The sequence below is a fragment of the Brachyhypopomus gauderio genome, chromosome 5 (assembly GCF_052324685.1).
Source record: "Brachyhypopomus gauderio isolate BG-103 chromosome 5, BGAUD_0.2, whole genome shotgun sequence".
Taxonomy (NCBI): domain Eukaryota; kingdom Metazoa; phylum Chordata; class Actinopteri; order Gymnotiformes; family Hypopomidae; genus Brachyhypopomus; species Brachyhypopomus gauderio.
The window spans coordinates 34488049-34505548 of NC_135215.1; the positions used below are offsets into that span (position 1 = coordinate 34488049).

General features: G+C 47.9%; 1 protein-coding gene across 1 annotated transcript in view; it reads left to right on the forward strand.

The window, feature by feature from the left end:
• Positions 1–10542, forward strand: part of wwox (WW domain containing oxidoreductase) — a 25536-nt gene extending 14994 nt beyond the window's left edge. The window contains exon 6 of the mRNA XM_077007408.1: positions 9520–10542. Within this exon, the coding sequence (XP_076863523.1) occupies positions 9520–9579 (60 nt within the window). The 3' untranslated portion in view covers positions 9580–10542. The remainder of the gene's footprint in view (positions 1–9519) is intronic.
• The last annotated feature ends 6958 nt before the right edge of the window (positions 10543–17500 follow it).

Here is a 17500-nt window from a genome sequence, read left to right on the forward strand (position 1 = left end):
TCCCCCTCCACCAAACTTTACACTTGGCACAATGCAGTCAGATAAGTACAGTTCTCCTGGCAACTGCCAATCCCAGACTCGTCCATCAGATTGCCAGATGGAGAAACGCGATTCGTCACTCTAGAGAACGCACCTCCACTGCTCTAGAGTCCAGTGGCAGCGTGCTTTACACCACTGCATCCGACACTTTACATCACACTTGGTGATGTAGCTGCTCAACCATGGAAACCCATTCCATGAAGCTCTCTGCTCTCTGTTCTTGAGCTAATCTGAAGACCACTTGAAGTTTGGATGTCTGTAGTGATTGATTCTGCAGAAAGTTGGTGACCTCTTCACACTATGCGCTTTAGCATCTGCTGACCTGCTCCGTCAGTTTACGTGGCCTACCACTTCATGGCTGAGTTGTTGTCGTTCCCAAATACTTCCATTTTCTTATAATACAGCTGACAGTCGACTGTGGAATATTTAGGAGAGAGGAAATTTCATGACTGGATTTGTTGCACAGGTGGCATCCTATCACAGTTTCATGTTGGAATTCACTGAACTCCTGAGAGCGACCCATTCTTTCACAAACGTTTGTAAAAAACAGTCTGCATGCCTAGGTGCCTAATTTTATACACCTGTGGCCATGGAAGTGATTGGAACACCTGATTCCGATCATTTGGATGGGTGAGCGAATAGTTTTGGCAACATAGTGTATATATGTCATATTTCATATACGTATATATTACTCACACTCACCAGACACTTTATTAGGTACACCTGTCCAACTGCTCATTAACGCACATGTCAAATCAACCAATCACAGCAACTCAATGCATTGAAGCATGTACATCAAGACGATTTGCTGCAGTTCAAACCGAGCATCAGAATGGGGAAGAAAGGTGATTTAAGTGACTTGAACAGGACATGGTTGTTGGTGCCAGACGGCCTGGTCTGAGTATTTCAGAAACTGCTGATCTACTGGGATTTTCACACGCAAGCATCTCTAGGGTTTACAGAGAATGGTCAGAAAAAGAGAAAATATCCAGTGAGCAGCAGTTCTGTGGGCGCAAATGCCTTGTTGATGCCAGAGGTCAAAGGAGAATGGCCAGACTGGTTAGAGTTGATAGAACGGCAACAGTAACTCAAAAAACCAGTCGTTACAACCGAGACATGTAGAAGAGCATCTCTGAACGCACAACACGTCGAACCTTGAGATGGATGGGCTACAGCAGCAGAAGACACACTGGGTGCCACTCCTGTCAGCTAAGAACAGGAAACTGAGGCTACAAAATGTTGCCTGATCTGATGAGTCTTGATTTCTGTTGCATAATTCGGATGGTAGGGTCAGAATTTGGCGTCGACAACATGAAAGTATGGATCCATCCTGCCTTGTATCAACGGTTCAGGCTGCTGGTGGTGGTGCAATGGTGTGTGGGATATTTTCCTGGCACATTTTGGGCCCATTAGTACCAATTGAGTATCGTGTCAACGACACAGCTTACCTGAGTATTGTTGCTGACCATGTCCATCCCTTTATGACCACAGTGTACCCATCTTCTGATGGCTACTTCCCGCAGGATAAGGTGCCATGTCATAGAGCGCGAATCATCTCAGACTGGTTTCTTGAACACGACAATGAGTTCACTGTACTCGAATGGCCTCCACAGTCACCAGATCTCAGTCCAATAGAGCACCTTTGGGATGTGGTGGAACGAGAGATTCACATCATGGATGTGCAGCCGACAAATCTGCAGCAACTGTGTAATGTTATCATGTCAATATGGACCAGAATCTCTGAGGAATGTTTCCAGTACCTTGTTGAATCTACGCCACGAAGGATTAAAGCAGTTCTGAAGGAAAAGGGGATCCACACACACACACACACATTTTTTTCTTTTATTATATACTCTGGCCTTCTACCAGGGGTCTGGGAGTTTGATCGGTGTTGTCATTTCTGGGATCTGTTGAAACTGCTCACATGCCAGTATCGCCACTGGGACAACCTTGGTGTTTACCTTCCACATTCTCTTAATATCTTCTTTCAGCCTCAGGTTTTTATTATTATTTTTTTTTGCAAGTGGTCATATTCCTTCCTTAAATGTGTATATTGCTGCAAATCTTGTCGGTAGGCAGCGCGTTTCTAATTGGCTGTGTGAGAGAGCGGTGTGAAGGGCGGGAGGTGCTGACGCACAGGTGTCGTGACGAGGCGGGAGCTGCGTCCTCCGATTCGGCACTCCGACTCTCGCCGTGAGCACCGCGTTCCTGTCACGGCAGCAGATATTGTGCACTTTGGGGCGGTTTGGGCCCTGCCGCGTGGCGTCACGGTGACGGTGCGCATGCCACCTGGGTGCTGGCCCCAGCGCTGATTACGGTCACCCCATCTGAAATGTGAGCGGGAGAAACAATGGTTTATTTTTAGCGCGGAGCTGGGTCGCTGGGTGTTCACCGCGCTCCGCGGGTCCCCGGGTACATGTATATGCGCTTGCTAATCACGCTACGACAGCCCCCCCCCCCTCTCCCGCACGCACGTACTAAACACAGCATAGCAGCTTACATCTGTAAAAGTGCACTGTCATGCTGAGTCAGCCTGTTTGGACACCCACGCACATGTACACACACACACACACTCCCACACACACATTCCCACAATCCTGTGTAGTCAGATTTGGCTCTAAACTGGCTCGCTCATTTTAACCTCTTGTATATCTGTTCATCCATCTCTGGTTGCCAGTTGTTCCGAGTTGATCTGCAGTGAGAGGAGTTGCCAGATCTTCAGGGGTTATCTACACAGGGGTTATCAGTCGTTTTGAGGTCCCTGCGAGGTAAATGGAGGGGTCAGGGGTGAAGGAAGTGCCTGCTCGTGCTTATCTGTTGGGTCACATTTTCACTTTCCTTAAATTCCAGCACAGTGTCCCTCGCTTTGCAGACGTGAATGTCACGACGTCAGGTCCGCGTTTACGGACCGCGACCCTTGAGTGCCCTCTGACCCCTTCAGCTTCGTGTTTCCAGCAGCTCAAACTCAAATCGGGAGCGTGAGCAGGGCGGACGTTGTTTGTGAGAGAGGTATCGTTCCTCCAAACACTCACGGGATAAGAAAGGCAGGATGCATATGGAATAATCAGCAGGAGGTGGATTTAGATTCAGCCCCTCCGTCCTTAGAATCTAGTTAATGCTGGGGAAACCACTCTGGACCCATACGGGTAGATCTCAGCTGGGAGTCATGATGGCTCTGCTGAAGTGAAGGACTTTAGCTGATGAGCTGGTGCTAACAGTAGTAAGTGTTAGAGTGTGCTGCTGGCCATACCCGTGATTACCTCCAGCCCTGCACACATCATTACAAATGGTAAGATTAGAGGATGCCTCTGCTATGTATGTTATGAGGTTGTTTTCCAATTAGGCTACAGTTATTGGTGCTTTGATGAGGTAAAGTGGGCTGGGCTTTTATAGGATACGATGAGGTCACAGTAAAAGAGAGAGTGAAGTAGTAGAGGACACGCAGGTGCTGAGGGAAGGCGGGCTGCTTTGGGGGGTGGGGCTATGCTGAGGCCACGCCCACATGTCATGTCACTCCTCTGTAAGTGACTTGTAAGCTACACAGTAGATCTCTATGTAGCTTTTGAGCAAATGCCTTAATGCTAGACAAAAGCATACAGTGTAGCACTGAACCAAAAGTTTCTCTCATAAATAAGGGTCAAACTGATGGTTAACGATAAAAAAACAGTCCTTTATGGTGTGTGTGTGTGTGTGTGTGTGTGTGTGTGTGTGTGGGGGGGGGGGGGGGGGGGGGGGGGTGTGCACAGGCCTGCCTGCAAGAGTGTGTGATTTCGTTTTCTTGATTGTCTGTAAAATTCTGCTTATCTCTGAGTCATGGTCCCCTGAGACGGGGATAATAGAGTCTCCAGGTGGATGCCGTCCAGATCAAGGCTCAGTGCTGATGACCAGAATAACTTAGCTGTGTGTGGGTGTGTTTTATTCATTTGCCTTTTTTCTACTGGTGTCAAAATGCTAATGAGGCACTGTGTAATCATATTAATTGCCTACCTAGCCTCGCGTTACCATTTATTCACTTTTATTTATTTATTTTTATTATTATTATTTTTTTTTTTTGCTGAACACTATTTACAATTGAGAGGAAAATTAACATGGCTGGTGTCGACTGAAGGTGTGTTGTGTTGTTAGGGTGTGCTTTGGAACCAATTAGGGTCAGCCCCCCTCTCCACGGAGGCTTGTTGAGAGAAAAGCTCAACCTTGTAACGTGTAAAAAGCACATTAACACCAGGCAGACAGACAGGCCCGTGTAATTAGATAAGTGGCCATATTTAAGTTTGTACATGCAGAGCTCGGTGCAGTGGTGTCCCCCTCATCAGCCTCTTGATTCTCGAGAGCCCGGATGCTCTGAACACAGCAGTCTAATGAGATCTTGACTACCAGACCGCCACGGCGCCTTTAAACGCTGGGCTTCATTTTGTTTTCAGATGAGTCGAGTCTAAGGTGTCGCACGCTCTCCCCTCCCCCACCGCAGAGTTTGGAAGCGAAACTATGATATAAAATAGAGTGGAGTTGGAGGCTTTGAAGAGTAAGGGGGAAACAGAGAGGGAGAGGGAGAGGGAGAGAGAGGGAGAGGGAGAGAGAGAGAGAGGGAGAGAGAGAGGGAGAGAGAGAGGGAGAGAGAGAGGGAGGGAGAGAGAGAGAGAGAGAGAGAGAGAGAAGCAATAGGGGATATACTGCAATGCTGAAATAACCACCAGAGGACATCTTAAAAACTAGAATTTCCAAGAGCTTGAGGTTAATCTCAGCACTGTGATCATGTAGGAGTTTGAGGAGGTGAAAGAGAGTGTCTCCGTTTCAGGTGACGGAGCGTGTGTTTCGGCTGAAAGACGCAAAAGAGAGCTGAAATAGAGGCGTCGCGTTCTCACTGTGTGCTGGTACAGCAGAAGTGGAGTAGCACGTGTCTGCTGGGGTAAGAGGAGCCCAGAGAGGAGACACGCCATCGAAGTGTGGAGACCACGTAGCTCCTGTGTTAAACACCCCGGGTCACGTTTGGGTGCTGTCTGGGGTGGCGGCCCTGGTCGTGACGGAGGATTGGTGGATGGAGTGAGGAGGTGTTACCTCTCAAACACTTGAGTTTACCCAGGGCCAAACCCTCACAATCAGTGTGTTCATATGTGTGTGTTCGTATGTGTTCGTATGTGTTCGTATGTGTTCGTATGTGTTTGTGTGTGTTCGTGTGTGTGAGTGTGTGTTCATGTGAGTGTGTGTTCATGTGAGTGTGTGTTCGTGTGAGTGTGTGTTCGTGTGAGTGTGTGTTCGTGTGAGTGTGTGTTCGTGTGAGTGTGTGTTCGTGTGAGTGTGTGTTCGTGTGAGTGTGTGTTTGTGTGAGTGTGTGTTCGTGTGAGTGTGTGTTCGTGTGAGTGTGTGTTCGTGTGAGTGTGTGTTCGTGTGAGTGTGTGTTCGTGTGAGTGTGTGTTCGTGTGAGTGTGTGTTCGTGTGAGTGTGTGTTCGTGTGAATGTGTGTTCGTGTGAATGTGTGTTCGTGTGAATGTGTGTTCGTGTGAATGTGTGTTTGTGTGAATGTGTGTTTGTGTGAATGTGTGTTTGTGTGAATGTGTGTTTGTGTGAATGTGTGTTCGTGTGAGTGTGTGTTCATGTGAGTGAGTGTGTGCGCGTGCGTGTGTGCGCATGCCTGCGCGTTCGCGTGTGTGCGTGCATGTGTGTGTGTGTGTGTGTGTGTGTGAGTGCATTTGCGTGTGTGTGCGTGCGTGCGTGTGTGTGAGTGCATGTGCCTGTGTGCGCGTGAGTGTGTGTGAGTGCATGTGCGTGTGTATGTGTGAGTGTGCGCGTGCGTGTGTGTGTGAGTGTGTGTGCATAAGTGTGTATATGTAAGGGAGACCTAAGGGAAAATATCCAGACTAAGATTTAGGTTTTCATTTCAAAAGATGAAACCATTTTCTCCAGTGGTAAATCATGAAAACATTATTTCCAAATATATGTCTGAGCAGTCTTTTTTTTATTTTGGGGTTTTTCATATTCACATAAAAAAAAAACCAAACAAGACCAAAACATTTGTCCAATTTGCACAGTGTGTACCATCGCGGGTCCCTGCAGACGGCACTTATGGACCTGTTGGAGAGGATGATTTCCAGCCTTTTCTGTTATTCCCAGGATGAAAGAAGGCTCAGCAGCCGTGTCTCTACATATCAGTAGCGGTTCTGTTCTCTGGAGGGGCCAGGGGCCTTTCATAATGTATTCTCATTCTTCTGTACTTTACCTGTTCCTCTGCATAAAAGCCTCGGGTGGCCCGTGCTAAACTGGGCTGGATGAGAGATAGAGATCACAGTTCATCCCTCCCAGGGCCTGTGCCATTGATCACGCCGATACGCTGACACACACACACACACACACACACACACACACACTCTTCATTAAGAAGCCCTTCAAGGGGGCATGTTTCCTCCCCGTTCCAGCACGGAACTGTTTAAGCCTTAAACGGCTCTTGCAGATTCTCTGTTTTCTGAAGTATCTCACGTGGGCTGAGTTCGCAGTTCGAAACCCCGCACACGTGTTCTTAAGCGAGAGGCTCCCAGCTCTCGGTAGCACACTGCATGTCGTAGGCAGGTGGTAAAAATCGGAAAGAAGGCATCCTCCTAAACCCTGTATGCTAGATGTGCAGTTTTTGACAGCTCATCACTAATAAACGTTTGGAAGTCTCTTCATGAGGCCAGCTGCCATGGGCGTGGCGCCAGCGTGGCTGTAACGGGTTTACCGTGCGAGCAGCGCCTCTCCGTTTCCAGCTGGACGCAGGCTCACACACCCTGGCCCGCTCGCTAGGGAGCGGGAGTGTAAAAGACACCACGAGCTCCTAATGGCCCAGGAGAGGTTAAAGGAGAAGCACATGGCTCCGTTCAGCTCTGCACTCTTCTCTTTTCACACACTCCCTAAGTCAGTCTTGTCCTTCGTTAGGTATTTGTTGTAATAGACAGCGTATGGATTGGAGTTATGTAGATGTGGGGGGTGTGGGGTTTTGGCCTAGGCTCTTACTGTCATTTTAATAGAATAGAGGGTATTGTCATTATTCCTTTTCCTTATCATCATCACTTGATTGATTGATCATCGATTAGACTGTAATTCTTTTTAAAGTTTGTAATTTAGGAAAATTAGGCTCTAGCCCCAAAAGTTGATTATTAGACATAGAACAGGGACTTTGTGCAGATTTGGTGCGTCGGTACTGCTGTACGGCGTTCAAAGTGAGGACACGTTGAAGCCCCCCCCCCCTTGAGCTCTGTGAGGTGAACCCGTCCTGTCCGTCAGGGGGAATCGTGGGCAAGGCGCAGGTCTGGGGGGGCTTGTGTTGTCATGCTCCAGGGACAGGTTTACAGCTTCATTCGCTTGGTACGCTCGCATACGTCTTTAACAGAGTGTAAACACTACACCTCCCGAATAAGTAAAACAAAAAAAAAAAACCCTCAATATATCACTGAGCTTACAAGATAATCCAAGTATCATTACAATACTGGCAAGCAGGGAAGTAGATTAAAAGCACCTTGTATTTTTAGAGCTTCATGAATCAGGTAGATTATAGGGAGGATTAATGGAGTGAGGGTGGGCTGGTCTGAGCAGATGGGTACAGGATGTGTGCTCTGATTCCACATCTGCTTCGCCTCATTGGCTGACTGCAGAGCGCTCGCTGGTCCATGTGAAGTTCTAGAGGTTTTTCTGTGTAGATTTGTTGGATGATTCTGTACTCTGTCTGACCGAATATTCCCAAATATCTGGAGGTTTTAGTTCAGTTTTTTGGTGACTGATATATCAGTGTATCATTCTATCATCAGTATATCAACGTATCAATATATTGATATATGGACGTATCAGTATATCAGCGTATCATTATTTCAGCGTATCAGTATATCAGCGTGTTAGTATATCAGTATATCAGTATATCAATATCAATATATCAACGTATTAGCATATCAGTATATCAGCATATCATTAAATCAGCGTATCATTATATCAGCGAATCAATATATCAGTATATCAATATATCAGCAGTGTGCAGAGTTCTCAAGCATTTGTGTTTGCTTTTAAGTTGTCATTGGTATTTCTTAGATTTTTGCACGTAAGTTTATTAAATCCTATTAAACTAATCATTGAGCACCTCTGAAGGGACAAAGATGTGTTTGTTCTGAACGCATTGTGCATAATTTCAGCGTGTTCTGTGGTGCATGCAGCTGTAGGACGCTGTGTCATTAATCAGAGCTGTTTTAGCCCCCCCCGATGCACGTCACCCCAGATGCACGTCTCTGCCGCACATGTAAACCATGAACATGCAAACACATTTACATATTCAGCCACATGCATTGAGCCCAAGCTTGTCTAAATGCTTCATGTTGTACGTTTGACTGTCACAGTTTTCCTGTTCCCTGTACTCCCTTTAAGAGCAACCACAGTTCGACACCTTGCAGGATCGTTGTTTGTTTAGGTGCGTAAGACTAAATGCACGTGTTGGGCTTTTTAAAGTGGACTGCATTTGAGTTGACCGGATCGGTTCTGTGAAACCACGGAGGTCGTTGTAAGCGCGTGTGTGTGTGTGTCGTGGACCAACTTGGTAGTATCACACACTTCACTAGTTATGCACACACCTTCTCTTCCCGTGCTCATGCACGTGCCCGCTCGCTGCCGTGATCGTGCACACTTCTGCTTGCCCCCGTGACCACCGCAGCTTAACGGCGCCGTGTTCAGGGAGCTTGGCGCACGCCACAGGGGACTCCGCCTTAATCTGGCCGTTCCCCTCTCCACTAACGCACACATTAAAGCAATATTGGCCCCGTCCCCATAAGACCTCGGACACAATAACCATGTTTGCCCGCCCCTCTGAAAACACGCCGGCGTGCGTTTCACACCTCCGCCCCTCCTCCGTGCTCCGGCAGGGCACCCCGGCCACAGGTCGGGACTCCGGCAGCCAGCCCTCGTTTTCCCTCCTTGTTTTTCCCCTCTCTCTTTTTTTTTTTACCACCTTCTATCCTGGAGACAAAATGAGGGCTTAACCTGTAATGTGCCGTGCAGGTCCCCCGGTGGTTGTTGAGCTTTTAGTGGTGGGAAATGAGAGCGTGGCTGTCTGCCCTGCCTCGGTGTGGAGGTGGGTGCGGAGGGAGGCCTCTCGTCCTCCTCCGCACCGCACACGCTCTGATTGCGCTCTGCTAACCTCACACAGAAGCACATGGGGCTCTAGTGGAGTGATATTAGGTCTTATTACTCTGGCTGGTCCTTCCAAGCTGCCACACCTGCTCATGAACCAAAGGCACATGTCCTTATGACCCCGCAAGTGTCTTGATTATCTTGTACAAACATTTCATTTGGTCAAAAGAAAAAAAAAAACGTTTCTCAGAAAACTGGGACGTATATGGAAAGGCCCTAATTTAGAAATGTAGCTGTTTTGTACTTGTAAACATTTGCTCACGCTCCAGTGAAATAAACCTTCACACCTGCTTCTTTTCCCTACCTTCAGACAGCACTGATTGAGTTGTTTGTTTTCCTCAGGTCAGCCCTCCGCCGGTTAGCCCCGCCTCCTCTGTCCAACGCCGAGCCGACATGTGCTGACGGGTGTGTCAGCCTGGCGGGAGAGCTCGACTGGGTCCGCCTCGGTGCTCCGCCCTGACTCTGACACAAAGCCAGATCGTTTGTCCTCCACCCTTGGCTCCCTGGCCGAAGTTCTTGCCCAGCTCGCGGGTCTTTATCTGCATCGCGGTTCATTCTTCACAGGGCCGTGATGGATAGTTTTGTGTTTATTCACCGCTGCATTCCCGCATGCGGGATGTGGGCCGTCTGAACGTATTACGTATTCATGCTCTGTGCTTGTTTCATCTTATGTGTCTGGGTGGGCCCGTCATCTGGGCGATAGTTAGAAGGTTATGTGGCAGTGTGTTTACAGCTGCTTCTCTCCACCACACGTACCGACGTGCTTAAAGGGACGTGCCACATCCACCTTAAAGGGACTTGCTCCCCACCTTTACGTTTTGGTCTGCCATCCTTTTCCTCTGCTCTGCCAGAGATTTTCCTCTGCTCTGCCAAATTTCAACAAACTTAGCTTGCACTTCCCCAAACCATTGGTGCAGTTCTAGTTCCCATAAAGGAACGGGTGGTATTTGAGTCGATTGGATTGGCAGTCTTGGCTTGAAGACAGCGTGGAGTGAGTAAAGGCAGCAGGAGTTGTATGTGGACGACCCCCTGCTCTGGCCGCCGGCTCTTAAGACGGCTTTCCCTTGGCCAGGGGGGAGCGCTAAAGGGGATAGATTGCCCTCGCAGCCCCTGTCTCTCTTTATTGGCTGTGGTAATTGACATATCCTTGTCATTTATAATCATCTGCGTCGCTCGAAAGTTAATTGCTTCCCCCTCTGCATTTGCATGAGGCTCACCTCTGAAGGGCATAGCCACCCATTAATATTGTGTCATGATGAATTATCACAAATAAAGCCGAACATATTGATTAATGATGGCTGCTGGCCGCTCCTGCTCTCGCTGTCTGAGAAAACATTGGGCCAGCTCTTTAGAGAGAGGGAGAGAGAGTGGGAGAGTGGGGAGAAGAGAGAGGGAGAGAGAGAGAGGGAGAGTGGGGGGAAGAGAGAGGGAGAGAGAGAGAGGGAGAGAGAGATGTGAAGTGGTGTGTGGGTGAGGGGTGGGATAGTGGCGTGGATAGTGGCTGGCAGTGGTGATTTGATAGTTTTGGGGTTAAAGGTCAGGGTCAGGCTCATTGAGAAGCTCCTGTAGTGTGGGATGGAAGGGTCATAATGTCATGAGATTTAATAGAGACCGACTTTAAATGCAGCTTCGGTGGTTATGTGTATTACTTAGCAGTAGACATATGACTTGGGTTGCTTTGTATTGTATATTAGTAACACTATTCAGCTTAAGGATCCAGTTTTACACTGCAAACATCCCCCAACACTGAAGCCACCAGACTGGAGATCGCTATGTGAATTTTCCAGGGTTTTGATTACTATGTACTCTCCACATTTTGGAATATGCAACTGGAATTTGGCATTTAGCTAATGCTGTGCAGCATGGCAGATGCTGGCGAGGGCCGTGGCCACGCCCCCACTGGGGTAAGCCCGCCCCCAGCCCCAGAAGTTGCTTATAGGCAGGGCTGCTTGGATCGCTCTCCATTAAATGGCAGCTGAGCTCCAGGGCTCTGTGATAGGTGCTCGCCACACGCTGAAATAATCATCAATCCTCTGATGGCTGAGGCCAGTGGCAGCCATAAAGATGGCCCCTTAGTGCACGCCTCCTCCACAGTGCCTCCCCACACTGCAACAATGTTTTGGCTCTAGGTTAATGTTAATGATGCCTACTAGAGGAAAAATGTACACGATGGGAATGAAATATCATCTCAACCTGATAAAATATCGTTTAAGCTCTCTAGAATAAAGATGATCGAAATGAGTCATTTCATAGACATGGACACACGTTTTGGAATCTGAACTTTCATCCGCCATTAAGACATTGGGATTGATTCTGTGCATGCCCGTGTGTGTGGCTTAATGCGCTTATTTGGGTATTTTGTGTGTGTGTGTGTGTGTGTGTGTGTGTGTGTGTTGCTGTCATTCCTGTGATGAATGCAGCTCATTATTCAGAGCTGGCCTGCTGGACATGAACAGAAGCTAGGAAACACAGAGCTGTCCAGCCAGGAAGTTGAGAGACTCAGAGTTCCTCTCATTAACCATGTCCCACCAGGGTCATAACACACGGGCCAAAATGCACAGCGAGTCTTCGGAGGAGGGGGAGGGGGTTGGGGGAGTGGTTGTGGGAGGGGGGGGGCTGTATTCTAATGAAGCAAGCACCCCCAAAGTCATTTCAGATATTGGTATGGGCCGGAGAGAGGGGAAGGGCCGGGGGAATAACTAACGGGATCTCATTTCCTCCACTGAAATATTCCAGGTTATGTGTTAAGGAGCCTTCACTTCGTTAAGATGCGCTAATTTAACAGGAGTAGAAGGTTTGGGTAGGAATTCCTAAGTGAAGACTGAGCGGCGACTGTGGGCCTGCAGATAGTTAGATATCAGTGTAGGGGCTTGTACTGGCGACAGAGAGGACATCCCTGCAAGGAAGTTCTGCATGTCAGATGTCATTGTTACTAAACTGTGTTTAAAGCAGGTTTTGATTGGTGTCTTGGTTAACGTAGGTTTTGATTGGAGTCTTGGTTAACGCAGGTTTTGATTGGTGTCTTGGTTAACGCAGGTTTTGATTGGTGTCTTGGTTAACGTAGGTTTTGATTGGAGTCTTGGTTAACGCAGGTTTTGATTGGTCTCTTGGTTAACGCAGGTTTTGATTGGAGTCTTGGTTAACGCAGGTTTTGATTGGAGTCTTGGTTAACGCAGGTTTTGATCGGTGTCTTGGTTAAAGCAGGTTTTGATCGGTGTCTTGGTTAACACAGGTTTTGATTGGTGCCTTGGTTAAAGCAGGTTTTGATTGGTGTTTTGGTTAATGCAGGTTTTGATCGGTGTCTTGGTTAAAGCAGGTTTTGATCGGTGTCTTGGTTAACACAGGTTTTGATTGGTGCCTTGGTTAAAGCAGGTTTTGATTGGTGTTTTGGTTAATGCAGGTTTTGATAGGTGCCTTGGTTAACGCAGGTTTTGATTGGTGTCTTGGTTAACGCAGTTTTTGATCGGTGCCTTGGTTAATGCAGGTTTTGATTGGTCTCTTGGTTAACGCAGGTTTTGATCGATGTCTTGGTTAACGCAGGTTTTGATCGGTGTCTTGGTTAACGCAGGTTTTGATCGGTGTCTTGGTTAACGCAGGTTTTGATCGGTGCCTTGGTTAACGCAGGTTTTGATCGGTGCCTTGGTTAACGCAGGTTTTGATCGGTGCCTTGGTTAACGCAGGTTTTGATCCCGCCAAAAAATCGCTTGTTTTAATCCCGCTCCCGCCCGCACCTGCTTGTTTTAATCCCGCTCCCGCCCGCACCGGCCAAAAAATCGCTTGTTTTAATCCCGCACCCGCCCACCACATAAACATTTCTGTCGCCCCCCGCCCTCAATCCTAATATGAATTGAATTAATTAGATTTAGTACTTGAAATTTTCTTATGTATTTATTAAAACAGCAATATAGCGATGGATCGCGCTGTCCCATTTCTTATCACAGTCCAAACACATCCCGTCAGGTGACGTACACCAACACTTTCTGACATGTATCACAACAAGCCGATTTCCATCTCCATTAATTACAATGGAATATGACTTCCATACATCAGACTTTCCTGTAGTTGGCTTAATTGTGGTGTATTCGCCTGTTTTAATAGAATTTTCCACAGCTGAAACTGGTTGACCGTCTACAGCAGGGGTCGGCAACCTATGGCACGCGTGCCACCATTGGCACACCGAGGCATTGTCACTGGCACGCGACACGCTGGACCAGCATCAGCAAAAATATATATAATTTAATATAAATTATTATATTAATGGATTATACTTTCGCGAGTGACCGTAGCGCGCGACTCCGCACGCACACCTCGCGCGAACGGCGGAGGCGTTTAAACTTGGCAATCGATCGCGATATAATACTTTGTGTCGATTTACACCTCCCCCTCTCCTCGGTCAACAATTTAAACTCGCCGCCATAGTGGCACACTCATTGGCTGGACATGTTAAAGTTGGCACTCCATGTCTCAAAGGTTGCCGACCCCTGGTCTACAGTCTCTGCCATTTCTGTATCAAAATGACAAAATGACGCACACTTCATGTTCACGTGATCAGTTGCTTAGCCAATATTTTGAATTAGTTTATTGCTTACTTACTGAATGATTAGTTGTTTTCGTCCTGTTCCTTATGCATGGAAATCATTGCGTTGTTATTATTATAATTTTCTACACTATTAATTTGCGGGATTTTTCTACATTCACTAATGTAGACTAATTCAACTCCCGCTCCCGCCAATAACAATTAAATTCTGTCCCGCGCCGCAAGATATTCTGTCGGGTCCCGCGGGATTACCGCGGGAGTGCAGACCTCTACCTTGGTTAACGCAGGTTTTGATTGGTGCCTAGGTTAACGCAGGTTTTGATTGGTGCCTAGGTTAACGCAGGTTTTGATTGGTGCCTAGGTTAACGCAGGTTTTGATTGGTGTCTTGGTTAACGCAGGTTTTGATTGGTGTCTTGGTTAGCGCAGGTTTTGATTGGTGTCTTGGTTAAAGCAGGTTTTGATTGGTGTCTTGGTTAAAGCAGGTTTTGATTGGTGTCTTGGTTAACGCAGGTTTTGATTGGTGTCTTGGTTAACGCAGGTTTTGATTGGTGTCTTGGTTACTGACCTTCACAAGCAGTTTTTGACACACGCACCCCTTCATGATGGACACACACTTCATTAGCCGAGAATGAAACAGAGGAGTAGTTGTAGAGAAAAGGAGAGACGTGGACAAAGACACCAGCGTTGGGGTGTCCCACATGTCCCCACATGTCCCCTGCTTCCCTCAGACAGACTGGTGTACTGGGACCAGCGCCGCTCGTCCACCCACACGCACCTTGTTCTTGTGTACGAGTTCGAGTACTCATTACAGATCATTTGGAGTTAACAAACCCGTGGAGATCCCGCAGCGGTGGTCCCCCTCCGCCCGCAGAGCCATGGCCGACCCCACCCGATCCATCCCTAATCCCGCCGCACCCTCCTCCACCCGTCTGCAGTCACTCTCTCCCGGGCCTGGGAGCGAGAGGGCCGAGCCTCCGCCTCATCCATCACTCCGCGCTTGATCCCTTCGTTTTTTTTTTGGGCAGGGTGGAGAGGAGCAGCACTTTCCCCATCCCTCCATCCCTCCATCCCCATCCCTCCATCCCCGGGCTCTTAACCGCTAGGCCAGCGCTGGAAGCAGCCAGTGGAATTAATTGCACCCTGTTACTGGCGATCAGCAAGTTTGTGCGATGCGCATGCTGTTCCGCCATATGGCTGCCCACTAGGTGAAGAGTTTGATTAATGTTTCGGAGGCCCCAATTTTTCTCTCTTTCGGCTAATAGCTGATCCCCAGCCGTCGGGAAGCCCTGCTCGGCCGCCTCTCCTTTTGTTCAGATCTCCCTACAGCTCACTTTTGGCTTCTGCGTCGCACATGCCGAGTAGCGTAATAAATAGCAGGACTTTCTCAGATCGCAGTGCCAAGCTTTCCTGGGCTTTGTTTGCATTCACAGATTCTGAATTTTCTTTGCATTATCATTTAAGGAGGGGGGGGGGATATTTTAAAAAATAAATATCAACAAAAATATCACTACTGTACATCACAGTTGTCTATTGGTATTAGGATGAACCACTGCTTTGTGGTCTGTGTGCTGAACAACTGTGTGTGATGGAGAACACATCGATTCTTCTTTGTTTTGAGTGTTTGAGTGAGGTGTCCCCATGTACCAGAGTGTCTCCCGCCAGGCTGTTTTAATCAAGTGTACATGTACTAAGGTAGTGCTGGGTGTGGTTTTTGTTTGTTTGTTTATTTGTTTTTTGCATTGTCTTGTGTTTGCTGGGCGGTGTGGATTCGTGCAGGTGAACTGCAGACTGCTCAGTGTCCTGCAGCGTGTGGTGTCCCAGTGTCTGAGAACATCACTGCTGCTGCACGCAGGACAAACACAAGACTAACCGACAGCTGACACATCTTTATTCCAGCATTTTTTTGCATGAGCTGATAGTTTTGCATGCATAAACCAAGAGGTGCAGAGCAATCTTAGCTTTCTGTTGTGATACCTCGTGTGTGTGTGTGTGTGTGTATGTGTGTGTGTGCGTGCGTGTGTATATATAAGTGTGTGTGTGTATATATGTGTGTGTGTGTGTGTGTGTGTGTGCGTGTGTGTGTTTCTCTCTGTATATAGGGTTTTGACGGGTGTGTGTGTGTTTCTCTCTGTATATAGGGTTCTGACGGGTGTGTGTGTGTTTCTCTGTATGTAGGGTTCTGACGGGTGTGTGCGTGTGTGTGTGTTTCTCTGTATGTAGGGTTCTGACGGGTGAGTGTGTGTGTGTGTGTGTTTCCCTTTGTATGTAGGGTTCTGACGGGTGTGTGTGTATATATGTGTGTGTGTGTGTGTGTGTGTGTGTGTGTGCGCATAGGGTATGTAGGGTTCTGACGGGTGTGTGTGTGTGTGTGTGTGCGCGTGTGTATGTGTGTGTGTGTGTGTGTGTGTGTGTGTGTGTGTGCGTGCGTGTGTATATATATGTGTGTGTGTGTGTGTGCATGTCTTTGGGTTCTGACGGGTTCTGAGTCTCCCTCATTAAGTTCACTCGTGCTCCTCCACTACAATGTGACCCAGTAGGGCTTTTTTCAGAATGGGAATCTGGCGTCGGCGTCTCCTGCAGCTCCTCGTGTTCTCAGGAAGCTCCCGCTCGTCTCAGTAAATCTTCCTGATTGTACTGGGTCCCCCCGCCCTGATGGGGGTGTTACCAAGGTGGTCAACTCTCCAAAGAGCCACTCCGAATTGCAAATGGTGGCCATAACTCAAATGTAATGCAGATCTTAGCATGGATGGCCAGTCATTCCTCTCCATTTGGACCATATGGGACAGTCAGACAGGACCGGGGGCTGGAGGGGGCCCGTGTGAGAGGAGGTTGTTATTGTGCCTGAGCAAACATACCTATCTGTTTTTATTTTGGAGTGCATGAAGGATTATGAAACAAAGAGAGAGATTAGGCAATCCAGCCTGAGTTGCAGAACCACTAGGCAGGTGAATGTGTTTCAGGTCAGTCACAACACAGGCTCTTCCCAAGCTGAAGAAGATAAGCTGAAGCCTTATTGAGCCTGTGGGTAATACTGAACTTGTCAGAACCTCAGGGAGGAGCTGTAGTTCTGATGTGTGGGCAGTGGTGTGTGTTTATGTTGGGACGCGTACATTGGGTGTAGTGGGATACAGACATGGGGGCGGAGTCCTGACTGAGGTGGGGGCGGTGTCCTGTCTGGAGTGGGACTGTGTCCTGTCTGGAGTGGGACTGTGTCCTGTCTGCTCACTGGCTATGGAGGAGAGTGTGTGGAGGCAGCCGTGTGCAGTAATTGCACGGTGTACGCTGAATAGTTTTGTGGATGCAAATTTCAATCCCTCCTATTATTTTAATAATCTGCGTTTTACTGCTTTTGCATGGATCATTTGTTTGCAAACCAGGTTATTTCGAGAGGGAGGCTCGAGGGTAATTTCATGCTTTAAAGCATTTATACCTATAACTTAATGAGGAAAATGTGTGTTGTTTTCTGTAATATGCAGTGAGAACTTTCTGCTCCTCGACTGAGGTGTTTATTTTCTGAACTGAGGTGTTTATTTTGCCAGTTGCTACTCCCTCACTGTCTTGTTGGAAGCGTAAAATTAGCCCAGCGTCTTTGCGCATTTCACCGGCTCTGTGAATGCGGCCTTGTTCTTGTGTGTGATCTGCATGTGGAGGTGTGGCTCTAAGGCTCCGTTCCTCTTCTCAGTCTAGGCACGACGAGGCCGGACACTCCGACCAGTCGCCCGGGCAAACTTGATTTGCACCAGAGATTATTCGATTTATTCGGTGATAGAAGGCGCGCGTTGATG